At 43.7% G+C, this 16,173-nt stretch overlaps 1 protein-coding gene across 6 annotated transcripts in view; it reads left to right on the top strand.

The window, feature by feature from the left end:
* The first annotated feature begins 260 nt into the window (after positions 1 to 260).
* The window catches only part of MVB12B (multivesicular body subunit 12B), a 329,258-nt gene continuing 313,345 nt past the window's right edge, over positions 261 to 16,173 (top strand). For 2 of the 6 annotated variants that reach the window (XM_043981501.1, XM_043981500.1), the window contains exon 1: positions 808 to 1,080. In XM_043981501.1, coding sequence (XP_043837436.1) covers positions 988 to 1,080 — 93 coding nt within the window. In that variant the 5' untranslated portion in view covers positions 808 to 987. Of the gene's footprint in view, positions 490 to 807; positions 1,081 to 16,173 lie in introns of those variants that run through there. The other 4 variants (XR_006354679.1, XM_043981499.1, XM_043981504.1 and 1 more) reach the window with 3 other exon arrangements.

Genomic DNA, 16,173 nt, shown 5'->3' with positions numbered 1-16,173 from the left:
ATTCTTGAATACATACAATTGTGTGAATTCACACACACAGAGCACATTCCCCGCGGTTGTGCCAATTCTGCCTGGTACCCCCTTTCCTTGGGAATAGACCCAATGTTTCCAAAGAGGCTGGAGTGGATGCAAATGTGACCCCACTTCCTCCCCTGCAGTTGGCTCTCATTGTAGCCCGGTTAACTCCTGGATTGCCCACAGCTGGAGTCCCCCCCCCCCCCATCCTCTGGCACGGCCCACTCCCGCTTTCACTGTGGCTGGGCTCAAGGTGGGTATAGATGGTGAAGGCACAGGTTCAAGTGCAAATGGAAATTTGGCCCGGGGGGGGGGCGTGCCCATGGCCAGGCCTCAGGGGGTGGAGGATGGGGGAGGGGGAGCCGCGGCCTCTGGGCTGCGCCTCCTCCTCCACGCAGCCCTTCTGTCCTGTCCGGGGCCACAGGCCGAGCAGGCTCCCCGGTTGGCCCCAACCTTGATTTCTTGGACCCCAGGGTGAGCATGGGCGCCTCGCGCGGTCCGGGCCCGAATCGGTCTCAGGCCTCGCGGCTTCCCTGACCCCAGTCCCGGCCTCCCCCCGGTCGTCGCCCCCGCTCCCGTCCCTCCCGGGGTTGGGCGGGATCGCGGGCGGGCGGAGGCCGCCGCCGGCCGGGCCTGGGCCGTCGCTACTGCCGGGCTGCAGCGGGCCCCGGCCCGGCGGCGGCAGCGCGGGGGCGGCGGGGCGGGCGCCGGACGCAGGGGGCTCCCGCTCCCCGCCTCGGTCCCTCCTCCCGCCCGCTCCAGACCCGGCGCCGGCGCCTCCCCCGGAGCATGTGTCAGAGCCGGGGCGGCCGGGAGCCCGCCGAGCCTCCGCCGCCGCCTCCGCCGGGGCCAGGCCCCCGCCGCCGCCGCCGCCGCCGCCGCTGCTCCTCCTCCTCCTGCGGCCGCCGCAACCGCTGCGCCCCGCGGTGAGCAGGCTCCGCCGCCCCGGCCCGGCCCGGCCCCGCCCGGGCGATGAGAAGCTGCTTCTGCGTGAGACGGAGCCGAGACTCGCCGCCACCGCCGCCGCCGCCTCCTTCGCAACCGCCGCCACCTCAGCGGGGAACAGTTAAGTGCGGGCCCGGGGTGCGCGGGTTCCGAGGCCCGGCCAGCAGGCGGGGGAGGCAGGGAGGGCCGGGCCGCAGGAGCGGAGGCGGCGGCGGGGGCCTGCGGACCGGGCTGCGGGCGAGGCCTGGCCCGGGGGAGGCGCTTCGTGGCCCGCACTACCCGGCTCCTGGGGCTGGGGGCCGGCACCCCCCCTCCCCCGCCCCGCCTGACTCGGGCGGGGAACCTCATCCCCCCCCCCCTCCCGCCCTTTCCCTGCCAGTCCCCGCTCCCTAGGCCTGTTGGGCGGGGGGGGAATGTGGTTAACGCCAAGGTGCCCCAAAGAGCCGTGCTTGGGGTGCATATGTGAGAGGGTGGGGGTTGGCGCTGGGGCAGAAAGGACCACAGCTGAGCTTGGTATCCGGGATCCACGGAGATGGGGCGGACTGCCAGGCCATGGACCAGGGAGCCAGGGTCCAAGGAGAGACTGGGCATGTCTTGTGGTTGGTCTTTTTGAGAGGAGCATCTGTACAGCGGTCATTTAGTCTCTTCCCTTGTATGACAGACACACGTGCTTTTTAAGAACAATAACCTTCCCCCCCCCCCCCTCATTAAAGTACATCTCCACCCTTGAATTTTGCATTTCATTTAGAATAGAGTAAATGGCTAAGCAAATATAATGGCCATAGTTCGAAGTTCCATTCGGATGATTTCTGCCAATATAGGCAGACTGCAGGACAGCTCCCTCTCTGGGGCCTTTGTCTCTGGTGGCTTCTTCTAAAGATAATCTTGCTGTGTGTTTCTAGACAGCTGGCTGGATCTCATCTCATTTTAACTGTGCTAGAAAATCTTATCAGCAGCACCAGAAACCCGTTAGAAATGTTAAGAGATAAGCTCTGTAGAAATCTACAGTAACTGAAAAACTCAATGTGCTTGGAAGGTTAGTTAAAGTAGACTAGTGACATCTTCTCTTAGGGTAACCAGAAATCATGGAGTGTATTTCTTGGTGTTTTGCCAAGGCCCAAATTACTTCACCTTTTATTTCACTTTTCTTCTGTGCAGGGATATCCTCTTTAGCTCTTATGAACTCCAAGATAACTTCTCTAGCAATGCTCATTTTGCATCTGTCATCTAGCTTTTAGTCTTTCTTTCCAATAGTAGTAATTTATTAAATTCTGGGTAGCTGGGTGGTGTAGTGGATAGAGTAATGGACCAGAGTGAGGATGTGAATTCAAACGTGGCCTCAAATACTAGTTGTTGAAGCCTGTACAAGTCATGGAAAAACCTCTAAGTGCCTCAGTTTCCTCATGTATAAAATGAAGTTAATAACAGCACCTATCATGCTGATATTTGTACAGTGTCTTGCAAACCTTAAGATGCTATATAGAAATGTGAGCTATTATTACTGTGTGCAGAAGCACTGTGTTCAGTGCTAAGAGAGATTCAAAGACAGGAAATGAGCCCTGCCTTTATGGAAAATCCAGCCCAGTGGAGGGTTTATATCAACCATCATTTAATGAACATCTACTATGTATTAGGCACAGTGGCAATGGGGATACAAATGCAAAAGTAAGAAAGTTCCTGACCTCAGGGATCTTGCCTCTCTCTTATACATGAGTAAATATAGAATGGGATGATCAGCATCTGAGATTTTAAATACCTTGACAACAGGGACTTGGGATGATTTTCCATTTTATCCCCAGGTCTAAGCAGAGCACACAGGTGCCTGGTTGAATCTAAACAGACACCCCCAAAATCCACTCTGCTGTGTCTGCTTCTGGGCTTGACTTGAAAGGAAGCACCACCTGTGGTACTGAGTGGAAAGATCACTGCTTTTGAAGTCAGAAGATCTGGGTTGACATTCCAGCACTGCCACTCACCATTTGTGGGTAGCTTTATCTTTCCTCAATTGAAAACTTAGGAAATTAGACTAGATAATTTGTAACATCCTTTCCATGTCTAAAACCTGCGATCATAAACTATTCAAGGTTTGTGAAAGGAAAGAGTTTCCTAGAGGAGGGGAGAGGAGAGGGAGAGTCAGGAAGGCTTTGTGGAAGAGGTGGTATTTGTGTAGGGCATTGAAGGATGGGCAGGATTTCAACCATCGGAAGGAGAACATTCCAAGGATACGGAATGATGTGTTCAAAGACACCACTGTTGCTGCTTCTCCTCTTGTCTCCAGTTTTCTGCTTTTTAGCCCTTCTTTTATGCCACTGTTAAAGCAGTCTTAATTCAGAAGTCTGATCTTGTCACTTTCCTGTTCAAAAACTTTTCCATGACTAGATGATAAAATATACATTTCTTTCTCTGGCATTCAAGGCCCTGAAGGGACTGCCTTTCTAGCTGTTTCTCACACAATTTGTCTCCATACAGAGGTGTGCAGGGGGGGCTTGCTGGTCTCCTTTTTAGGGCTGCTCCATCTTTGGTGTTCACTTTTCATCCAGCTCTCACTTGTGGCTCCAAGAAGCTGTGGCATGCACAGTGACCACACCCCAGTAAAGCCATCTTGGCAGATGGGCTAAATCAGGTTGAGGTTAATTGATAGGCCTTAAATCCATTGGTGAATTAGGGAGATGTCTAACCCAAGCATGTGAAGACTTCCCCGGGTGGAATGGGCAGATGAGAATAATTTGTTCCAAGGGCCATGAAGGCAGCCAACGAAGGTGCTGTGGGTGGTTTAGAGCTTGGTCAGACATCAGAGAGGCCAAGGTCATCCAGTGCATTCTGGGCCATCGTCAGTCATCCTGACTTTGGTCTGACCACTTGATTTTGCTGACTCTGGAGGAGAGTGAGGCTGATGAATTTGTGCAACTCTGCCTCACTTCAATCCAATTCATGAGCAAGTCAAGACATTACCCTAAGCATAAACAGTGATATTCTATCCAGTCTGTCCAATTTTCTGATCTTTTTCTTGCCCCCTCTTATCCTTGTACTTTTGTATAAAAATGTTTATCTTCCTCATATCCAGAACTGATGCCATCTGCTGTTGCAGTTTTCACAATCCTTCTCTACTGTGAAGGCCGAACTCATTTACCACCTCCTTTCTGGGGCCTTCCCTGACAGCTTCCTCAGCACCCCTTAGAGTTGACTTTTGCCTCCCTCTCTGAATCTCTCTTGCTTCTGACTTTATGTGATTATCTGATTCTCACCTACTACATTCTGTGCTCCTTAGGAGCAGGATATATTGTGTTTTTCAGCCTTTCTTGTATTTAACTTTACTTCCCCTTCCACTCTCCATCCCATCCAATTTCCCCCATATTGGACATTCCATCATTCCATCTCTGGTATTTGTGCTTTCAAAGATTCCTTCGTGTCTGGGGTGCTCTCCCTTCTTGCCTTCACCTCTTGGAATTCCCATTGCCTTTAAGTGTCAAACCAGGCCTTTCTGGATTTCTACCCCAGAAGTTACTTTGTCTTTACTTTGTATATGTGTTATATTTACTTATCTAGGTATGTAAATGTAAATTCCTTGATGGCAGAGACTGTTTCATTTTTGTAGTGTCAAGTACAGTGCCTGACATGTAGTAGGCATCTAAGAAATACTTGTTGCATTTAACCTTTTAATTAAATTCATCTTGGTATTTTTGGTGTCTTGTATCTAATGTCTTTAGATTTGGGGAAATAGGCAGATAATTTTGGTAGCAGTGTGGAGCATGGAGTAGAGAGGGAAGACCAAATAATCAATGCAGTAGTTCAGGCAAGAGATGATCAGTGGCTTGAACTAGAGTGGTAGCTGTGTGAATGGAGAGAAGAGGACAAATGGGAAATTTGATGTAGAGGAAGACTCAACAGCTGATTATAGTGATTGAAGGAAGGGTCAAGGACGATTTCACGGTTTTGAACCTGGATGACTGGAAGGATGGTGGTACCTTCAACGAAAAGTGAAATTTGGAGGAGGAGGTTTAGGGGTGAATTTGTGGTACATCCAGCATTTTCAGAAGATTTGTAAACCAGAAGTTATCTGGAGGACAGAAAACATGGTGCTGAGAGGACTTAAAACTGGCACGGAAAGGTCAATTTAGTTTGGAGAACAGCAGACTTAGGGATTCCTTTTACTACTTAAAGGTTGCAATGTAAAAGACTTGGCTCAAAGGAAGAGAAGAAGGAGCAATGGGTGGAAGTCATAGTGTTGGCTGGTCATAACAAAAGACTTCCTAATAATTAGAGCTGACTCAAAGTAGAATAGCCTGCTTTGAAGGCAAGAGTGCCCTGCCATCCATCACTTCTATTCTTTCTATGTAGGCTGGTTGTCAGTTTATAAGAGATGTTGTCACTGGGATTACTGATTAGAAATTTCTGTAGTCCCTTCCCACTGGAAGCTTCTATAACTTATCACCAATAGTTTACTATAGCTTTGTCTATGTTCTTTCACTTAAAGGACACTCAGACTTGAAGTATATGAATGGAACTAATAAATACTGGTCTAGGGTTGAGGACCTAGGAATATTGGGGATCAGAAAATTTGGAGCAAAAGAGAAGGCATTAATTTAAAAATATCCTCAGTAATAAGTTTTTTATATTTAATTTCACACAATATTTAAGAGGGGGAAGATACCATTAGCACTGGCATTTTTCTTATGAAGCTGCTATTCACATTGTGTAAAATTCACGGTGCTTTGGAAGCCAGCTTAGGAAATGGGAATCATGTGCCTAAGTTTCTGCAGGACCTTTGCATACAGTTCTAGCCACCTGAAATTGATACTTCAGGAACTAAGCTATGGCTTCCTTCTTACACAAGGGAAGCTAACCATGGAGCTGGAACTAAGCATGGGAAATTTTGCAGGTGCGATTATGATGATTAAGATAATGAATGAGTGACTACATGGAATGCAGGTGGTTAGAGTGGGTTGTATTTTATTTAAATGGCTATTATTGTGGCTGCAGTTCAGTGAGCAAACTCTCCTTTGCTTTTTGGTTGTTGACAGCCTTTGTGGTGAGAGGTGTTTGCAGAAGATTTAGATCCAGACTCTTAGATGTCTGATTAACAGAGATCAGTTGAAGGAAGTGGATATATGTTTAACCTGAAAAAAGAAAATTTAAAGAGGTCATACCTTAAGGTATGACCTCTTTAAGTGGGATCTAAGGGTTTAAAGCTGGAGGACACCATTGAGATCATCTAGTTCAACCTCCTCATTTTATAGAGGGGGAAATAGATGCAGTGAAGGAAAGAGTTCAGTGAAGCCTATAGTCCCATAGCTAGTAAGTGATGGATTTGATACTCCACTTCCTGAGCCTAAGTACAGGACTCTTTTCGTTATACCCTGCTGAAGGAAGTTTTGACTTGATTCTTTTAACCTGAACTAGATTAAAATGTAATTGAGAAACGTTTAACAAAATAATTAAAAATATAATACTACATAGATAATCTTATTTTGTGGTTTTCTAAGTCACTATATAGCCATATATACACACACACACACACACACACATACACATACATATATACATACACGTACATACACATATATACAGCCATAAGTTTCTATTTGGGTTTGACACCCCTGGTATAAAAGACAAAACTAGAAGCAATGGATAAAATTACTGAGGGACAGACAATATTGGGCTCAATGTAAGAAAGAATTTTCTCACAATTATTGCTGTCCCAAATTGGAAAAATCTGTTATGGGAGGTAGAAGTTCCATGTTATTAGAGGTGTTTCAACAGTAACTGAATGAACATTTCTTGGAGATGCTTCAGAGCAGCCTTAGATACTAGCTATAGAACCTTGGGCAAGCCATTTAAATGCTCTTTGCCTCGGTTTCCACATGTGTAAAAGGTAAATAACAAGAGCATCTACCTCCCGGTATAGTTGTGAAGATAAAATGAGGTGTCCACAAAGATCATTGCAAACAATAAGCTATAATTATTGGAAGCAATAATTATTGTAACCTTTTTTGTGTGTGCAATCTGGTGAAACCAGTGGACCTCTTCTCTAAATAATGCTTTTAAATGCATAAAATCAAATAATTAGGATTACAAAGGAAACCAATTACATTGAAATACAGTCATCAAACTACAAAACAGAACAAAATCCCCCTCAAATTTACAGACCTCAACCTAACAACCCTTGCTCTAGAGGGAATTTTTGAACAGGTACAGGTTGGACTAAATGGTCTCTGAGTCCCGTTGCAGTTTTGTGATCCTGGCATTCTCTATGAGTTGAGTAAACTTTAGCTATTAGGTCAGGCTGACTTTCTGTTTGTTTGCCTAGACTCTGTTTGTTGTTCCTCTGAGGGTAAGAGATAGTTGCAAAACTGGGCATTTCCTATAAGACCTGTCCCTCCTTTAGGCTGTATTATCTCAGGAGTTATTAAGGCCAAGATTTTTCAGGCTCCACTGGTATCCCTTAGCCTCCAGGAAGCAGTATTTACAACAGGGATTGCTCATTTCCTCTGGTCCGTTTACAGCAGGTTAAAGCATCTGATCATTTTCTCAGCTGTCTGAGAAGCAGAGCCACTGCCAGGTGTCAGTGACATGGCATCCTTTGTTGGTGGCATTCACTGGGCATCTGTTTGGCTTGCTCGACACACTTCTGCCTAGATGCTGAGATATGAGAAGCCAATGGGCATTGAGCCCAGCACTTTACAGATGAACTCCACTTATCAGACTTTTGTGAGGAACATAGTTCCAACTTACAGTAAGGAATTAACACTACCTGATAAATTCCCAAACATGTTCTTGTTCTCTCCTATCTGAACTGTCTCTGAAGGCCACCACAGTAATGCATTTATACTTCCTAGAACCCCACCCTTTATCTCTTACTTTACCTGAACCCTCTTGAGATTAATCAGGGACATTTGTTTATAGTCCCTTTGACTTCCTCCCCTGTTGCTTCCCTGTAACATAGAAACAATTCCTTGGGCTCTCAAATGCTGGGTGCCCTTGGAGGACACACTTTGGCAAGTACTGCCAAGCTGAAAAGCTGGTGACAAAGTACGTGTGAAAGTTATCCCAGGGCCTTGTCTGGCTAGATGTCAAGAGACTCACTGGGTTTTTTGGCCGCAGCATTTCCTGAAGACTGGCTTCTTAGTAGCCAGATCTTGTTTCTACCTTCACAACATCCCTCATCTGACTCCTCTCTACTCAAAGCCACCATCTTGCTTTGCACCTGGACTATTCCAATGGCCTCCTGATTGGTCTCCCTGCTTCAAGTCTCTCCCCATTTCTATATCTCCCCCACACAATTGCCAGTGATTTGCCTTGAGTGCAGTCGGCTGCCCCACTTTCCTGTTCAATAATCTCTAGGGCCTCCTATTTCCTCTAGGATAAAATTGAAGTTCCTCCTTTGGGCTTTTAAAGCCTATAACAGCTTGGTTTCAGTGTAGCTTGCCTGGAATACTCTTCCTCTTCACTTCCACCATTTAGAAGCCTTAGTTTCCTTTAAGACTCAACTCAAGTACTGCCTTCTGTGTGAAGCCTTTCCTAACCACCCCTCCCCAAATTATCTTGTGTCTATTTTGGATATACCCATATGTGTACATATTGTTTCCCTTGATGGATCCTCAAGTTCCTTGTAGAAAAGAATTGTTTCATTTTTGCCTTTGTATTTCCCCGTGCCTAGCACACTACCTAATAAATGGTTGTTCATTGATTGAATCTAGGTCCTCTGACTTTAGATTTGATATTATTTCCACTATACCTTAGCACCTCTACTTGGCGCATCTAACTAAGAGTTCTCCCAGGCTGAATTCTCTGCCCCACAGTCATCCTTTTGGACCCTAAAATCTCTGAACCCCATGCTCAGACATTCTTCCTTTTGACTTGTCTCTACCAAACTTTATTCTAAAAATGTTCCAGGTAGGTTTCTAACTCCTCTCTCCTCCTGGTAATGACTAGTCCAGTCTATTTCACCCATACTTCTCAGACTCATCCCCACATGTTCCATTCTTCTCTTCAATGGGACTTTTTAAGTTCAAAGGACATTCATTTCACCCTCCAGATCAGAAAGAACAAGTCTTTGAAATCAGTTTCTTACTAAATTACCAGCTTGCTCAATAACAGCTCAGTTTCTTGCTCAGTAACCACATCATAGAAAAAGGGACATGATAATCAGGGAAATATAGATAAGGGAAGATAATCTTAGACTCATAGACCATCAGAACCAGAAGGCATCTTACCTATCAATTAACCCAGCATTTTTGTTTGATACAGGAGGTTGTAGAGATCCAGATAAAAGGAAAATGGTTTGCCCAAAGTCATACATACAGCACGCTAGTAGCACAATAGGTCCTGAACCACCAGGTCTTCTGGGGTCCTCTCTAATGCTATAATACCCTATTTCAATACCAAACACCCCCCTCACCTTTACCCCTAGAAATTTTTTTCTTTAGTTTTCCTGGATAGAAGGTGGAGGGTTGCTTAAGGGGGTATGAAGTTATCACTATCCCTTAGTGTTGTGGTGATGTTGCTGTTATTAAAAGCTGTAGCCCAGTGACCTTTGGCAGAGCAGAATATACAAAAACCATTTTCCTTGCCCTTGAGGACCTTACATTGTAAAAAGGCCAGGCCCCAGGCTTGGAAAGAAATTAAGTTGTGCTATGAACAAATAAATATTTTAATAATTGAAATAATGAGCTCCAAGCTTGGTAATGTCCCTTTCCAAAGGACTACTACACCCTGCCATTAAATGCATCATCATTGTGGCACTAGTAATGAACAGGTTGTGTGAGATGATTGCTAAAGTCTTCCCCTCAGCTCCTGTAGTGTCTAACCTAAGTTTCCTTGCAGTGTAAACATTCTGTGTTCTATAGTCTCTGCTCCAAGGTCCTTTTTAGCTCCAACGTTTTTGTGCCTATAATGCATTATGCCTTTCTTGACATTGTTACTTAATTCTGTCAAAGTAAACATTAGGCTCAAGAATCTTGGGAATGGAGGCTGCAGTTCTATAGGAACAACCTTCTAAATGGGTGTGTAGCCCCATGGCATTAAAAGTGTTATGGACTGAGACAAGGGATCTGTAACTTGCATATGGGTTGCATTATTTTTTGTTTTTTTGGTGGGAAGAGCTGCCCAAAATGTTTATGGCCTTCTGTGATTTTTGGTTTAGATTTCATGGGCCTCTCTAAGGAGGCTGTGTTAATCTGTGCCTGCTGTCTCATTTTCTGGGATCATTACAAATGCTCTTTCAAGGCTTCTTAGACTCATCTTCACTTGTGGAAAATTGGTGATCAAAATTTAGAACTTTTCAGTAAAAGACACAGTTTCAGAAATCGAGAAAGCACTAACAGAGTTACTGAGTGGATGTTAACTCATAATGTCATGTCACACCATTATGATGCTTTGAGGCATAGTATTTTCCTCACAGATGACCCTGTGATGTAGGGAGGGCAGATAGTAGTATCCCTGTTTTATAAATCATTATATCCAAATAAAGAGGTAGTTAATTGGCATAATGGATAGAGTTCAGGACTTGGAATTAGGAAGACCTAAGTTGGACTCCTGTCTCAGACACTTAATTACTGTGTGATCCTGGGCAAGTCACTTAACCGCTATGTGACTCAGGTTTTTCATCTGTAAAATGGGGATAATAATAGCATCTAAATTACAGGGTTTTGATGTGGATCAAATTAGCTAATGTGTACTATATAAAATAATCCTTAAAGCGCTATATAAATGCTAGCTATCATTATCGTACACTTATGGGTCTCTTTATGATATGGCATGGTGGCATGGCAGGGACCTTGGGATCATGAAGGCTTGGTTAAGCAGAGTACAAATTCTTTTAGGTCCTTCTAGGCTGGAAAGTTTGGGCCTGTGACTTGCCATGTGTTTGTTAACAATGAAGACCTACAGAGTTGTGCGTGGAGATGGTCATCAGTAGAAGGATAGCCACTGGATGGTGATTGTTTTTTTTTCCTACATAACTCATAATCAACAGAATAGAAGATAGTGATCTGTACTGATGGTGGAAAATAAAGACCCACAGTGACAATCCCAGAATTTGAATCTCAAACTAGACTTAGTCTAGTCTAACATCTTCACAGAACCTGTAGCCACCATGCTCACAGTTAATGAGGTTTGTGGTGCTAAAATCATCTTCGACTCTTCTCTTTCCCTCCAGCCTCCCCTCCAACCAATCAGTTGTCAGATCCTGTAAGTTCTATTTGTACTGCATCTCTCATGTCTGTCTCCTTATTCCTTCCACTGCTACCAGCCAAGTTGAGGCCCATATCAACTCTCACCAGGATTTGTGTAATGGCCTCCTGGCTGGTCTTCCTGTTTCCAATCTTTCCTTCTCAAAGTCATCCATTACCTTCTGGGTCAGCAATCTTCCTCACATGCTGCTCTGACCACAGCACTGAATTCATCATGTCACTTCCTCCACTCAGAAACCTACAATGATTTCCCCATTGCCTGCTAAATAAAATATAAACTTGTGATGTGGCATCCCAGACCCCTTATAATCTGCCTTTAACCTGCTTTTCCATACATTGCTGCTAAATTGGATTACTCCCTTCTGTTGTCAGCTCTCCCTTCTGAAACAATATGGACTCATATAGGTATATATTATACTCTCCTATTAGCTGTAAGTTCTTTGAGGGCAGGGATTACTTGAGTTTTACTTTTCATCTCCAGGACCCAGTCTTCTTACATGGAGAAGGCATTAAGTAAATGTTTCTTTCCTATCCTTTCCATCTTGTTAGGCCCCATCACTGTTCCTTTACTCTTAAGTGTCCCTGTGCTGTGGTGGAAAAAAAAAACACTGGATGGGGTCAGAGGATCAGGATTCAAATCCTAGTTCTGCTTTTGTATAACCTACCTTATTGAGGTGTTCGGTTTGTAAAGTGCTATATACATATGAGCTACTATTTATGCCTAGGATATCTTTGACATTCACATATTCTTGTCTCTTTCCATAGTCCCCATTCTACTATAGGCCTTCATTGCCTGGGTCTTGGCTGGAATATTATAATGGCTTTCTGACAGATCTTTCTGCCTCTCTTCTTCCTTCCTCTGATCCAATTTCCATATACTACCAGGCTTAATTTCCCCATACAGAGATATGGTCAGATTGCTTCTCTGCTCAAAATCCTTTACCCTATTTTCCTTTCATAGACGGGAAACTGTGACCTAAGGTCATACAATAAATTGCCCAGCAGGCACACCAGTCCAGGTCTTCTGAATTTCAAATCATTGGTTCCTGTCACTCCCAACTTCTACCCCAACCTCCACTACACTGTGCAGCACAGTATAGAATAAAACTGGCACTTTGTGCACCTACCTAATATGCTTATTACATAATATTATTCTGTAGTTCTATCTGTAATGATTGGAATGATGCCACCTACTGGAGACTTGCTGTGGGAAAGCTCCACCATGAGGAAAATGCCTCAGAGACATTGTGGCTTTTCCTTGGCATCAGGAAATGACATTTGCTCATGGGTGCTGTCTATCAAGGCTACCAGCCAATCAACTTGAGGAGCCTTCTATTTTCTGGGAGGAGACAGGAAGGAGGAAAGGGAGCCTGCGCGGAGAGCTCTTGGGCCTTTTGGGTTCCTGACTTGATGGTGGTGGCGGCAGAGGACTTCACAGGAAATTTGAGGAAAGATAGGAATGCCAGGCTGTTGGAATCTGTTTCTCAATCTTTTTCTTTCTATTTTCCAATAAACCCTTAAAAACCTAAACTCGTTTTATCAGTGATTTTAGTCAGTTTCCCCCAAAACTGGGGGAACAGATTAGAATCCACATTTAGAATCTTAAATTACACATATCCCTATAGTATGGTCCATCCCTACCATGCTATAAGTTCCTTGAGGGCTAGGACTGTATCTCATCTAAACTTTGCATGTTCCTTCAGTGCCTAGCACGGAGCTCCCAATAAGTGAATGACTCCGTAAATATTGCTTGGGAGGTAAAAGGTATGATCGACTTTTTGTTTGTCATCTAGGAAACTCTTTGGGACCGAAGAGAAGTTTAGAAAAAATATCAGATATGACTTCCCAGTTGCTGGGAGGAACAAGCAGACATTACTGTCCCCTAAGGAGGAATCATATATATCAAAGAATGTTAGAATGTGGATTGAAGAATGCCAACAAACTTTTATGAAGTGTGCATGATGTGTCAGGCATTATGCTAGATGTTAGATGCTAGAACTAGAAGGAACATTAATAATAGAATGTGGAACCCTTGAATAGAAATGTTAGACCATAGGATCATAAAGCTGGGAAAGAATTTAGAGATTGTTTAATCTGGGGGTGGGGTTGTGGATTTGTTTTAAATTATTTTAACAATTGTATTTCAATATAATTGTAATTTTAAGTATTCTATGCATTTAAAAACATTCTGAAAAAAGGGTCCACAGGAAGGTGCCGGACTTCCATATCACAGAAAACCTTAAGAACCTTTGTTCTAGTTCAACCTCCACCCCTATTCTCCCGCCTCATTTTATATAAGAGGCTGTAGCTGCACTTTTGTGGTAGCAGCAGAATTAGAACTAGGACCAAGGACTCTGGTCTCTAGACCAGAATTGTTTCTTCTACACCCCATTGACTGTTGTATACCTTAGCTATTGGACTATAAACAAGCTGATTGCATGCTTGTTCTTCTCTAGGGAATTAATTAAATAATGTTTTTATCATAAAAATTGAAGTGGTGTAACTGAATCTTCCTCTCTTAGGCTTTGAAATTTGATTCCTCACACATTCTGTGCAGGACATATTAACTTGGAGCTCTGGGCCTGATCTCTGCTTCCCATTGCAGCAAAAGTGGAAACTAGTTTCTCCCCAGCTGTGTTCTCTCTAGTGATGCTTTCTTCGAGGGAGGGATCTTGGCCTCCTGCAATGATTTTCCCTAGAAAATACTGTAAACTCTGACACTGTCTGGCTACCTTCTGCCAGCAAGAAGGCTAAGCTTTGTTGGCTGGGTGTAGCAATTGATAAGATAAACCTGAGCCTCACTGGTGCATTAGAAATTAAACAGAGACGGTATCAGAGCTCCCTGGGGTTTTAGACTGTGATACAATAGTTTAGCCATCCCTAAGGCTGGCTCTGGGAGGCAGTCCTTTGAGTCTGAAACAATGTTTAGCATCAGTTAAACCAAGCTACTGATAGAAAGATTAAAAACCTTAAGTAGTTAGGCTTTGATCAGCAACAATGAACACTGTATTCCCCACCTCTAAGGGTGGTTTCTAGTTTTAAATTCATTTCAGAAGGAACCAAGCGAAGTAGAGTCTAGTGCAGAGAAGGTTGTAAAATGAGGGTGGCTGGGTTTGATTTGTTACCAAAGCCCTTTCTTAGCTGTAACAGAGCTTTGTGTGTAATAATTAGAGGCCAGAGCCTCCTTGCAGTTTCCCCTCACAGTTTCAGGAAGAAGCTTCAAGAGTTCTCTATGTTCTGTTGTTTCCTACTAATCCAAGCCAGCAGGGTGTCCTGGAAAAATCTTCCCAGATTCCAAGAAGTGACCTGCGTCTAAGCCTCTAGCTCTCACACCCATGTCTTCCTGAGTAGTATCCTTTGGAGTGGATATATATGAATGCAGGGCTTTGTTGTAATGCAAAGGTCACTGGCTTTGAATTTTCTGACTTATTTGTATGTGAAACAGAGGATCATAGAATATTCGAGTTGAAAGGGGCTTTAGAGATCCTCAAATCCAACACAGAAGCATTTTCCCCAACTGTTCCATACAGGGTAGATGCAGATTCCATAAGAGAATTCGGATGTGATATTTCCCCCTTTTAAAATGTTAAATATAAAATTATTACTTTAATATGTCAAAACAGCTAGGGTTACATTGGTGATGCACGTAGCAGATTGCTGCATCCAGTAAATGGTTTTAAAAGTTGCTGCAGCTAGGAATGATTTATCATTTGGTTGCCAGCCTACTAATGATAAACCTCTCCACACTTAACCAGGCTTGCTGTCCTATGACAGACTTAGGGTCCAATGACTGGACTGGAAACCTTTCTAGCTTGCTGAAACTTGCCAATGCTTTTTCTCTGCTTGAATAACCTTCAGGAATCAAGGGTCATCTGTCATGGCTTACATTGTCAATGCTATGGTCAAGGATTGAAAGGGAATCAAATAAAATATGTATCAATAACACTTTATAGATAGAGTTTTTCCAGTGTGAAAATAGGACTAATTTCCTCTATTTTGGCCCAATATTTCCTTGGGATTTCTTTATTTTTTTAAATTAGCAAATTAGCAATATTTTTTTTCTTTTTACCATCCTCCCCAAGGGTGAATGGGGGGGGGGGCAGCAGGAGAAAAAAGTCCTTCTAAAATACCTGTAGTCGGGGCAGCTGGGTGGTGCAGTGGATAGAGCACCGGCCCTGGAGTCAGGAGTACCTGAGTTCAAATCTGGCCTCAGACACTTAAAATTTACTGGCTGTGTGACCCTGGACAAGTCACTTAACCCCAGTTGCCTCATTCCCCCCCCCCAAAATACCTGTAGTCAAACAAAATAAATTCCCATATTGGTCATATCCAAAAACGCACGCCACATTCTGCCTGTTTAATTGCCTTTGTCAGGAAATGGTTATATTTTTCATTATGATCCCCTGGAATGCTGGTTAGTCATTATGCTGATCTCTCAGAGTTCTCTTGTAGGTCTTTCATAATTGTTAGTTTGTACAGTGTTGTTGAAGTATAAATTATTCTCTTGGTTCTGCTCATTTCAGTTTGAATTAGTTCATACAGATCTTCACAGAGATGAAACCATCTCTAATCATTTTATAGTATAATAGAATTCCATTATATTCATATGGCATAATTTGTTCAGTTTTTCCCCAATTGATAGGCACCCCCTTATTTTTTTCAGCTCCATGTCATTACAAAAAGAGCTACTATAAATATTTTTGTACGTCGAGGACTCTAGGGTATAGACCTAGAAGTGGTATCACTGTATCTCTGGAGTATTTCATAGGCTCTTGGAACTGGCATTCATGAGTTTCCTTACTATATTTCTAGAAAAAAGGGGGGAGTTCTCATCTTCCAGATGGAAAAACTGATAAAGGACAAGGGACTTGGCCAAAGCCTGCACTGTTAACTTGTTAGTGGCATAAGCAGTTCTAGAACCTAGGTCTTCTGGTTTCCCTTCCAGTGTTCTTTCCACTGTTATTTATTCAGTCTTTTGTGTTTAGGTTTCCTTAGGTCTATATACCTAAACTAAGGGTTCTCA

The sequence above is a fragment of the Dromiciops gliroides genome, chromosome 2, assembly GCF_019393635.1.
Source record: "Dromiciops gliroides isolate mDroGli1 chromosome 2, mDroGli1.pri, whole genome shotgun sequence".
NCBI lineage: Eukaryota > Metazoa > Chordata > Mammalia > Microbiotheria > Microbiotheriidae > Dromiciops > Dromiciops gliroides.
Note: the sequence above shows the minus strand (reverse complement) of the source record. Positions and strands in the feature narration are given on the sequence as shown.